General features: G+C 38.6%; 1 protein-coding gene across 7 annotated transcripts in view; it reads right to left on the bottom strand.

The window, feature by feature from the left end:
* Window positions 1-12,662, bottom strand: part of SGCG (sarcoglycan gamma) — a 138,815-nt gene that overhangs the window by 28,829 nt on the left and 97,324 nt on the right. For all 7 annotated transcript variants that reach the window (XM_056327444.1, XM_056327446.1, XM_056327442.1 and 4 more), the window contains one exon: window positions 6,039-6,158. In XM_056327444.1, the coding sequence (XP_056183419.1) occupies window positions 6,039-6,158 (120 nt within the window). The remainder of the gene's footprint in view (window positions 1-6,038; window positions 6,159-12,662) is intronic.

The raw sequence follows: 12,662 nt of genomic DNA, 5'->3' as shown, positions 1-12,662 counted from the left end.
ACCCTTATTCATTAGCATTAAGATTATTTTGCAAGATAAAACCTAATGTCTGGCCTGACATAGTTAATTATTCTCCTGTTCTTGTATTTGTGCCGGTGGGTGTTACTAGGTGGCAACCTTACACATTGGAGATGATGATAAACCCCCAAACCTTAACGAATTAAATACGTTTGTCAGAAAATGCTGATTTGGTAGAACTAAGATATTTTACAGGGATAAGCTGAAATGTCAAAATGCCTGACTTGTTTTACTTGCCAGCTAAAGGTGGCAATGAATTCACGTTTCACTCTGAGCAGAGACTTCTGACATTGCGGTCCTCTGAGAATATGTCACGGTTCCTCACTGTACTTCATTCCACTACGTCCTACCTGATAATTCTTAGCTAAGCAAACATTTCACTCTTTTCTTTGCTCATATTTTCATCTTGGATTACAGTGAATAAGTTGTAATTTCAGTGAAATATATAGTGTCACAACACTATTTGTGCTAACAAAAGACTTATCTTGTCAGTAACTCTGAATGATCTCCAAACATATGATTTATCAGGGGAGATAGCCTGATCTTAATGTTTTCCAGTTGTAGCTCTGGGAAGTCTTTAGGTATGTCTGTGTTAGGAGGTAACATGACCTGAAAAGGGTGGATTTATACAGGTAATATACCTGGTGCTGAAGATCTGCTGCTCATACTATAGAGTTTTAGGGGATTTTACTTCGGACCAACTCTAGTCTCATCCTGTGGACTTCAGGCATATTTGCAGTTCTGATGAAATAAATGCATTCTTGCAGCCCATTTCACAGTTCAGGCTCTTCCAAAAGGAATCCACTGTATTCACTCCCTGACTCCTCAATGGTATAAAACAGTGGGATGTGAGAACTGTCAGAACCAACAGATCTGCAGCACAAGTGCAGTCCTGACTGAACAAAATGCTGTTGGGGAAGCACATTTTAGTTTGATGATTGTGGAAGGCATTTCCCCCCCCCCTTATTTTGTCTTTCCTTTTTCTTACTCATGCATGCATCTCCTATACCAACATATGATCTATGGTGTGCTCTTCCACTTGAGTATGGTTTGGAATCCATTTCTTTTTCTGTTAGACAGTTTTTAAATTTTTTCAGCAATTTTCAGTATTAGTTTAGCTGTACCGTGTCATAGGATGAGGTATAATGAAGATACAAGTGAATTCCCATTCTTAGATAAGCTGCATAGTTTCTTAAAATGCCAGCTGTATGAAACTGTATAGTTTGAAATTTCATGCCTTGCTACACTGCCACATATCCTTACACAGAATGACCGTGGTGGTAGAATTTGACTGTGTGCCAATTTCTTGATATCTAAATAACAGTATCACACAGTGAGGATCTTGGCGCAGTTTCTGGATGCAAGATCCATCTCCACCTTTTTTAAGGGCTATAGGAATAGCTGAGCATTTGATAACACTGCTGTTCTGGAGAGAAAGACTTATCCATTGTCACCTGGCTAAAGAAGGTCTCACCTGCTTCTTCCCGATCAGGTGGCCTGCAGTATACAACCACCACAATGTTGCCCATGTTGAGCCACCTTCTAATCCTGACCTTATGCTTATGCTCTCCGCTGGCTCCTCATCTGTCCCAGGGCTGAGCACCATGCACTACCACTGCTCTCACACATAAAGGGCAATTTCCCCCTCACCTTTCCAGCCCGTCCTTCTTGAAGAGCCTCTATTCCAGTGAACTATTTTGAGTGGCACATTTGTAAAGCACCTTACCTGTTTGCATGTTATAGTGTGTCATTACTGCAGATACAAGTCCTCAGGTTGAAAGCACTGAAACGGTCAGTGCATACTGGAGCAGCTCCAGGGAACCTAATGCTGTAACACTGCTTTACTGCCATTAAAAATCTAGTCTTATGTTTGCATTGTTATAAATTCTCCTGCTATGTTTGTGTGTAAGACCCACATTTTTTATTTAGTCCACTTGCTATAAACCATATAGTTTCAATTATTAGAAAGATCAGGGAAGGAAATAATCACTTCCATTAATATTTCGCAAAAGTAACATTAGTGGATACTCACAATATCATGAAATGGCATATCTAGCCATCACAGCAATAATCAGAGTAATAAAAGGTAAGTGGAGCCTAGTAGTTTAACTACATGAACACAGTCTATTACCTGCTACTGCTAACAGAATAACAAATACTGACTTCAAAAGGGAAAGACATGTCTCAAACTCAGCTGGGTGAGTTCTGTCTCCACAATAGACACCACCAGCATGGGCAGACTCTGAAAAGCTCTACTCTGTGCTCTGCCCAATTTTTATATAATGCCTCTGTCACTTTTAGAAATTCATACAATCACTACAGCACCTTTTACACAGAAGTTCACATTTGGTGATAAAAAATGAATAATGTTTGTTCGCATTTGAGATGTAGCTTGATAAGATTATAAAAGACATTATATGAACTATTTGTCTGTCTATGAAGGGGATGTGAGCTGATAAATCAGTTGCCTCTTCTAGTCCAATTTTTACATTTTTATCAAAGTCTGGACTTGTTGCATTAAAGATGACCAGATAGGCACTGAGAGATGTCAGAAACAGAAGACTGGCAAAACTGATTGGAGGATGGAATATCTATACAAAGGGAGATTTGTGAGGCCTGAGTGCAATTATGGTTGCTGAAGCCTTGTTTGAAATAAAGCAGATCCTTGTTTTAGGGATCGGCTCCTGTCTCTTGGTCCTCGATGGCCATGATGGTCTAAGCACCACTGTGGCTCACAAACAAGGCAGAGAGAACAGAGAGACTAAACTCCCCAGAGAAGCCCAATTGTATTGCTAGCTCTCAGCATGTGAAAACCAACAGCACTGGAGTCAGCACTACAACCCAGCAATTACAGCATTTAAATTAAAAAATATCTTTCTGAATGGCTTTATAAAACAGCATTGTCACTGCAGCATTCCCTCCTTGCTGGAGGAGACTGAAGCCCATGCTTCGCAGTGGTCATCTCTGGGGATCACACTCTGTCCTCTTCTTTTTGAAGGTAAACTGTGAAAGAGGATGAAATGAGAGAGCCAGAGGCAGAGCTTTGCTTTGCTGGTAGACATCAAAAGTGCTTGCTCCCAGCTGTCCCCTTAGACTAGGCACCTAACATTTTGTATGGCATTGCAAGACCGCTGTCCTGGGAGGTGGGACTGCAGGATGGAAGTCTCCTGGGTCAAGAAGGGAATTCAGCCCAGGTCTCCCACCCCCTAAAACATACACCCTGCTCTGAAAGCAGGTTTCCCCAAGTAACAAGTGATAGGATGAGATGAAACAGCCTCAAGTTGTGCCAGGGGAGGTTTAGATTGGATACAAGGAAAAATTTCTTCACTGAAAATGCAGGAGGATTCTGTTTCCAGCCAGTGCTGTGACTTTACTCCTTCTGCCATGACGATATCGTCAGTTATAAAGTGACTGGCTCTCTGCCAGCCAATACACTATTACAAGGTGGGTTTCACTGTCACCAGTGCCACCTGAATGTATAAAACCTTACCAGGACAAAATGCTGATGTTTGAAACCTCTGTAGTGGCATAACAGATGTCTGCAAAAGACATGCTACTGAAACAATATTAAAGAGGATGTAATTGGAGGACATGCTCCTTCAGGTAGCATTATTGTCATGAAGGGTTAAGCTAAGCTTCAGTTTCATACGCTTAAATCTAAATATCTATGATGTAGGTGTCACAGATGAGCTAGGGGCCCAATTTAGTTGCCTAATCATATGTACCTACTGTCATCTAAAATACCGTTGTACATCTTGTGGGGCCTCCGGCTGCCGTGATCAAAGGAAGCATCTCCTGTAGTACATAGAGTGATATCATGAGGTGTCTCACATACCCTGAGGTGTTTCAAACACTTCTGGATGCTTATGTTTTAGCATTTGAACTCAGCCACTATATTCAAGACAGATGAGCAAGTGACTGTGCTCATCCTAAAGCAGACAACGGCATTTGGTTGGCGGAAGAGCTCTCCACGTGCCAGCTCCAGGTGTCTCCTTCATGCTTGAGGCTGCACTGACTATGCTGACTGGAGGTTCAATTCAATTCTCTGAACATGGGCACCTAGACCTGTCCATGACCCCGTGGAGTATCTGAGACATTTCACTGATCATGGCTTTCCCCAGGCATTTGCTCTTTTTCGGAAAACAGGAAGATACTTCTGCTATTTTTTTCTACCACATGGGTGAGAAAATGTCTGACTGAAATCGTATGAGGTCAAACGTTTCAAATTGTTGGAAAATGACAGTTCCTGAGGTGCTGGGTTGGATTAGCTTATTCTTACACTTTTTCATTTTTCCTGAAATACCATAAATCACAGACATTTGCTCTCTGCTGTATTATATTTTAGTTCTAAACTGTTAGGTTTTCTTACAAATCTTTACTGAGCTTTTCATAATTCACATAAATGAGGAGTAAAACCAAATAGTTCACTATATTGTACATAAAAAACTGCAAAATTTTATTTGTGTATATTAAGCCTGAGGTATTCTGTTTCTTATGGCATGAACTTTTCAAAATTTATTTCACATTGATCTTGTTCTCTATCTACAATGTTTAAAAAATTATCTCAGTATGCAAAGTATTACTAATTTATCCTTCATGCTAACAGTATCATATAAATCACAATTTTAATAAATTAATTTGAAGCAAAGTAGGCATGAATCTCCTCTCACTTATATTAATTTTACACTGAAATAACCTCATTGACTTTAATGGATTTGCTTTTGAACTGTACTAAATTGTGAAAAAGAAACAGGCAATGTGTCTTTCTACAATGTCTGCTAAAGTAAACTATTATCCTTGTAGTGTAAAGATTAATATTGGACGAGTCAGAATACATGCTTTAGCATAACAATGTCTACTCGTGTATGAATGATTTTTACTTACTTTGAGCAGAGATAGACCTTTTCCAAATCAGTTAACAATTATGCAGTTTTTCATATCTTTGTTAAACATGCTTTTCTATTAAAGTTTAGCATCCCTTGGGCAAACAATAATTATTTGATATGGTTTCCTGGTTAAACAAAGTTGTAATTTCAATTAGGTTAAAAACTAAAAAACTTAAGATAACACCCTCAGGCGTAAACAAAATTTATTAACACATTTATTATAACTTAACTTTGGCTTTGAAACACTAATTGTATAGTAACTACCACATTTGTAGTTTTGCACAGTGAAATTATATGAATATATCTATTCAAATTAAGACTTCGAGATTTCAGAGGACCAATAATTAGTTAAAGTTAAACATGAGAGTTGCAATCAGGTTAAAAATATTAAAAATGTAACTGAAAACAAGCTGCAGGATAATTTCAGTATTTCCTTTGATGGACTCTTCTGCTTAAAGAGGAATCACACCTTAATGTATCTGTTTTAATGCAACCTCACACCTGGAAAATGAAGGTTGAATTTATCAGGTTATATGAAACGAAATAGCTTTTCATGCAATAACTTCGACATCTTACTTTGTAAGTGAGTACTTTGGTGATTTGCAGAAACAGTCTAAGACAAACTTGTCTTTTGACAGATGACATTTTAAACATACTACAAATACCATCCTGTGACATATGTGCTACACACAGGAATACAGTGGCTTCCACTTTGAAAGATAAAACCATATCAAAATATCAGAGAATCTGAAACATTTTCACGAATAAAACTCAAAAGAACTCAAACTGGGATATATAGAATTTTTTCAGCCTCAGTTAACAGTGTGTACTGGAAACACTAAATAATACAGAAAAAAATGTGCTAGTACAGTTCCAGTCACTACTGGCTTTAAAATAAAAATACACATATATGGACATAGGTACATATTTATATATATATAAATAATTATTATTTTGCTGTTAAAAGTTCTTACTGAATATTTATTGAAAAAGGTCAGAATATCTACAGTTTTCTATTTCCTAATGATGTAAAACGAGAACATGTGTTCACATACAATGACATATTTAAAAATGCCATTTTAATTGTACTTTTCTTGTGGCTATTATTTGGACATTTCTTAAACTATTACAAACCTGTGACTCGAAGTTTATCTGTGCCAATTACAACCTCATTTTCATCCACTGTAAAAAGTGGCTTGCCATCCTTTGAGTTGATCTGAAATTGCTGACCGTGGAATTCTACCATTTTAGGACCTGCAAAGCACAGTAGAAGAACAGAATAATTACATCAGCTTCCTTCAGTTTTCTAAAACAATTGCTAATAATTTGAATTATGGTCTTAATAATTTAGTGACTCATTTAAGTACATTAGGCATCACAAAGCACACAGATATTCTAAGGATAGTGGCCCTATAAGTACTGAAATTGGATATGTCTATTTACATGATCTAATTTGTTGTTCAAAACTGTGCCTGGAGAGTCATGCTTTCAAGTTGGGTTTCCAGGGAATTTACTAAAGCCCTCACGAATCGACTGAGACAAACATTCATGTTCTTGGTGTTGAAACTGCTAAGATTCTTTGATCTGTCTGAATCTATCTTTTTTTTTTTTTTAAACATAGAAACTAATTATCAAAGTCTCTGCAGCATCCTCCCTTTTGATTAGGGAGTCTCAAATGCTTTAAAATTACAAACATACCATACAAGAGCAGAACTCTCAGTTCCCTGTAACAAATGATAGTTTAGCTCCACATATCTAACAAATGTTACTGATTATGTTCTTGGAATTTGTTTTCAAAAAGCTACGAGAATATTTGCAATCGGATCTGGTACTCCAAAAATTAAAATGATTGTGTGCAAGACCGTCTTTATATGCTACCAGATCCTAAATTCAGTAAAACATCCTGTTTTACAGTATTGGCTTGGTAAGCAGGCATAAATCAAGCCCTTAATATTCCCCTTTCCAACAACCAGGTCAATTAAAAATTCACATCATGTAAGTTTGAATGTCTATTTGACAGGGTCATCATCTAAATCTATGTTCAGATTTAAAATTACAGAGAATAGTCAAAGCAGTTAATACTCCTTTTCAGCAATTTTTAATAAAGGTTATGCACTGACTGTGCATGGGACCCAGAGGCACTTGAGCTGCTTCCTTCCCAGTAAGAACCTGTCTTACCATGCCTGCATCCCATAAATGTTAAACATATTCCAGGCAGTAATTCTCAACAGAAATAGGATTAAATTTTTCTTTCCCATTAGATCTTATATTAAAATGGCATTAGGTGATGGATGATTGATACTGCCAAGAAATACATTCAGGTCTTTCCTAAAATCTGCATGCTAGCTAATGTGAGAGATGCATGCCATAACGTTCTATACAAATTCCTTATTGCTTCACTCAGCAGATGCAAAGTATTGCTTTAATTGCCCACCAAGTGCGGAAAGGGTTATAGAAGCCATAATGTCCTAAACTAGGACAACAATTCTAAGGCACAAAACCCAATATTGATTCTACTTGAAAAAGGTCAGGGCTGACCTCTGCAGTACATTATACTCTGTTGGACATGTGTACCCAGGTACAGCCTTACTGATCTCAAGCTGGCTCTTCTCTAAAGCTCCTTTGAAATTAGAAGAGTGTAGATTTAGATTTGATACTAGGAAAAATTTCTTTCCTGTGAGGGCGGCGAGGCCCTGGCACAGGTTGCCCAGAGCAGCTGTGGCTGCCCCATCCCTGGCAGTGCTCAAGGCCAGGCTGGATGGGGCTGTGAGCAGCCTGGTCTGGTGGGAGGTGTCCCTGCCCATGGCAGGGGGGTGGGACTAGGTGATCTGGAAGGTCCCTTCCAACCCAGACCATACTATGATTCTAAAATAGTGAGATGGCGGAAAACCAGAGAAAAATCTTAGACAGAGGAACAAGAGGCAGAACAGGATCTGTAGAAAAGTGCTCAGCCTGACTGAGCAGTAATTTTTAACAAGCTAATGAACACATCTATACCAAGAAATTAGAGAAGGCCAAAGCAGAGGAGACACAAGCACTGCCAATTTCTACTGATCCGGTTAGCATGTTCTCTGGCACTGTCTTGACCTGTGACCTCCCAGACAATGCCCCTGACCAGGGTCTGTTCCTCACAGACAGTGGGGATAAAGCTCTCCAGTTGTGGAGGGAAGTGGGTTTAGCTGAGAGTTGTGCCACGCCATCTGCCCCTGGGACAGGCTGTGGGTACAGGCCTGGTTTGGTTGCTGATGTAGACATAGCCTATCCCTACTTGCTGCATACTTTCCTATTTTAGATGTTTCTGGTCACCCTGTGAGTAACTCATTGAGGTGTTCAGCAATTTTTATTGCTTAAGAAAAGTTTGGTGCCTATTGCTCTTAACTCTTTTTTTTTTTTTTTTTCCTTTTTTTTTTTTTTTTTCCTGAGGAAGCATCAGGAGAATTTAAACATTGAATTTAAGCATGTAGAGGGCAGTTAGGCAGGATCTAAGATGGGTGTATTGTGAACTATATCCATTATATTTTAAAGCTAGACTTAAATAAGAAAAAAACTCTGCCAGCACTGAGAGCATTCAGTGTACATTATATACTTTCCGAAGGAGTCTCAACTGGTGGCTCTTAGAATCTAGAACTCATGGCCTTGCCCACGCTGAGTTTGCATCCAGATTTCTCTCCTGTTTGATCCTGGTCCTTACACATTCGAATAAATCTTCAAGAAGAATCTTCAGGTCCATAGTTTTCTCAAGACAAATGCCCCAGTAAAGTGGGACAAGGGCTGTCCTATAGACAATCCTCATTATCCAAGAATGGTATGGATAACTGATGTATTTTAAATCTTCAGAGAGAATGCTAGGGTAAACCAAACTTAAGTATATGTTTTATTCATGCTAGAGATGAGACATATCAGTATATGCGGAACAAACTTCAAAAAGCAATAACAGGCTTTTAAGAAATGGGAATAAATTTATATTACCAGAAGTAGCCATTAATTTCTCTTAGTTGTATTTCACAATACGTGTGCACTAGCTATACAGCAATAACACTAATTGTATTGTGATCAAAGTGAGGTTAATTGTCAACTCATAAACAGCTGCCAAATTAAATATCTGAAACTTTAATCTCTTAATTCCTAAATGCATTTTGTTTACAGCCCTAGTATATTAACTACATGTAAGTCAACTGATACTATGCAATCATACTTGTTGATAAAATCCTACAAATAAAACTTTAACATGACTGAACGCAGGTTATAGCATTTGATTGCTGCCAGGGGTGTCAGAGGAATTCTCAGGTCTATAGGCTATCCTTGCTAATCAGGCTGACCAATAATTGCACATTGTTTCTTTACATTTCCTCCTTTAACACCTGCAGTTCTGATTTAGAGTTGGTACATGACCATCACATCACAAACCTCTTGACACCAAGGATGCCACTTTAAATGATGACAAATTGTTCCAAACCTGATTGATTTATTGCCTGCAAAACAGCACACTGCTAAACAGTCTTCCTTTTTGTTTCTCCCCCTCAATCTTGACTCCCCTAGGGGTTTTCCAGGGAAGGAAAGTCTTTTGTTCAGTCAAACATTTAAATGAGTTCCCTGCTACTGCTACCTGACCTTTGAATTCCAGGCCAATATAGGACAAGATGGCAAAGAATCTTCCATCAAAAACAGGGCCTGCCATAAAATACATATCCACAAATGTTTAATGTCAATGAAATTGGTAACACGTAGGCAGGCTCTTCAAATCCAGTTAGTTCTGCCAAGTACTAAATACTTTTAGTTTGTCTTTAGACCTTTCAGAAGAAAAGGCTTTCCAACACAAAGTGACTTACTCAATTTCAGATCTTTTCTTTTCTTACTCTCTTCTGCTAGCCGTTGTTTCTGATAACCTATGGCTGTCACCTACTCTGTATGTTCACTCTTCTCCTACCACGTAGAATCAGTGAAATGTTGAATATAAGTAAAAATCCTGAGTGCTTTGGGGTATTGCTATGCAATTTCATTTTTTAGTTATTTTTACTCAATTAAAGCACCTAACTTAAAATAAGATCTCATTAAAAGTGTATTAATAATGTAATACTCCTACAGATTCAGTTCTAGTTCCACGAGTAGTAGAATACCAATAAATGTAAAGCCATTACTTTCAGAAGCATAAAAATAGCCAGATTTTCATATGGAATAGTATGGAAGTACTTGCTGATCTTTTATTAGAACGAATGCATTATCACAGAGAACATGAAGCACGCTGCATATATACATTTTATGTCCATATCACACATCTCTCATCACCTTGAAAAAACATCTCTAATACATTAATAGAAAACTTGCTGCTCCTGTTTCCTCTTTTTCTCTCAGCTCTCCTTTTATGCAATGGATGCAAAGATTATGTCCTCTCAGATCAAGGTAAAGATGCCTTACTCTCATCACTTCTTACACTTTTCTGTTCTCTATGGTTGAACCCAAGTCTAGATATCTTTAAAAAATTGGTTCTGAATGATGGTTGCAAACACTGATCATGCAGACACTGGCAACCCAAACTAGTGTTAGGTATTTAGGTGGCAGTACTTCCTGCTCTCAGAGCAATTTACTAAATTAACTAGATTAATCTAAATTTACTAGATTAACTAAACATCTTTATTCATCTAGGTAATATCCTTATAAAATACTTAAATATAAATAAATAAACTGCTTAAATATTTCACTGTAAAATGGATTATTGCATGTAGAAACCATGGCAGGAATAGGAGATCATGCTTCTCAGGCAGTGAACTGACAAAAAGGCTATGGTGTCAACTTTTCTCTCAGGCCCAATGAATCCATAATCTGTTGCACGACAAATAACTTCAACAGGAAAGGGTGAAACAGTCCTCAGACATGTAAGGTGAAAAGGAAAGTACTAAAGGAGATGAGGCATGACAATTTGAAACCCTGTATGCAGAGAAGACAGCTGATCTGAGTCTCTCATCCCTGAGCGAATACTTTAACTACTCTATCTTCTGTATAATGGATCATTCTTTTTCCTCCAATTATATATTTATTTTTGTTAAAGCAAGCCATTGGTGTATTTGCATAAGGTCAACTCCAACGCTGTTTCAGGAGTATTCTAAGCATGCCTATTGGATCTGGGCAGAGGACAATGTGAGAGGACCGATTAAACAGACGGGGCGTGGCTTGCTGTCTAGTGCTGTTATATGTACTTTGGTGTTCTTTGCCTGGCCTTCAGCTTATTTTAGATGCCACAGAGTATCTAAGACTTCTACATCAGACTAGAGAGTCTGACATGGGGTCTGTAAGCAACCTGAGCCCTTCCAGAGTCTCAGCTGAAGACTGGGCAAGATAGAATCACAGAAGAATGCAAGTCAGGGGCCACCTCTGGAGTTCACCTAGTCCTACCTCCTACTCATGGCAGGGTCAGCTTGGTTGGAAGTTAGATGAAGGTGCTCAGGGTCTTGAGGTGGAATTTTAATACCTCTGAGGAAAGAGATTCAACAGCCTCCCTGGGCAACTTGTTCCCATGGTTAACCATTCTAACAGTGGTATTACCCACCGCCCCCCTGTCCCTGCCTTCTATCCAGCTGCATTTTGCCTCACTGCAAACTACAATCATTGCCTCTTGCCCTTTGTCTGTGCACCTCTGATAAGTCTGGCTTCATCTTGTCTCTAGCCCTCCAAGTAGCAGGCAGAAGTTAGGAGCCCCCTTTAACCTTCTGCAGGTTAAAAAACCACAAATTCTTCACCCTCTTATGCTTCACATGCTTTCACTTTCTGACCTTCCTAATGGCTCCCCGTTTGAGTCTCCTCATTTTGCTCATAGCTCTGTCACACCAAAGAGGACTTAAAACAGTATTGCAGATGCAGTCCCCCAGGAGTGGAAAGGTGCAGCTATTAGACCTCTCATTGCCACAAGGTACACTGCAGATATATGTTCAAGTAGTCCACCAGGATGGAGGGTGTGTGTGTCTTCTTCTGCAGACCTGCTGCGAAAAAAGGTAGGGATCTAGCTCCTTTTGGGCCACTGAACTGCCTTTGGGAGTCTTGTTAGCTTTAAGAAGTACTGATACACTTGAAATGACTAGGATTTTAGATGTACTTAATTATCCAAATTCTATAATAGATTATAGTCACAGTAAATTTTAGCTATTTTAAGCTAACCTTCACAAATTCATCTAGCCTTAACCAATGGCCAGTAATTCAATCTTCCTATTACTTTAAAGGAACGAAGTACAGGAACTGTTCTTACCTTTAGCTACCTTCAAATTATCATCCAATGACTTACGTTAATGATTACTATACCACACAAGCCAAAATATATTTGGGGTTGCAAATTTACTGAAGACCGTGAAAGTCAAGAAGGTAGTAAAATATTTAATAATTCCCCTTTCTTCACTTACTTTGAATTCCTTTCTCCCATTGAAATACAGAGAGAATGGGGCTACTCAGATGAGTAATTGCTCTCTGATACGAGACAGGTATCCACTATCTAGTTCTTTCTCCAGATAAAAAATGATTTCCCAAACATTAGCCTTTCAGAGCTAAGCTCTGTAGACTTACATGCATATTGCTTTTCTCTGCTGGACACAGAAGAGAAGTGACAGCACAGGATTCAAATATGCTTGGCCAGGTTAAATTTCCCCTTAACTGTGATGCTGGAATATTTAAGCAAGCTGGCAATACACACAAACTACCTGATTAACTTTTAGAGGATGTTTAAAAGTCTGGCTAAAGTCAGCATTGCTGACCCTGAACATCATCACATATATC

This window comes from Falco biarmicus, chromosome 2, assembly GCF_023638135.1.
Source record: "Falco biarmicus isolate bFalBia1 chromosome 2, bFalBia1.pri, whole genome shotgun sequence".
Taxonomy (NCBI): domain Eukaryota; kingdom Metazoa; phylum Chordata; class Aves; order Falconiformes; family Falconidae; genus Falco; species Falco biarmicus.
The sequence above is the reverse complement of the archived record's forward strand: the minus strand, read 5'-3'. Positions and strand labels throughout refer to the sequence as shown.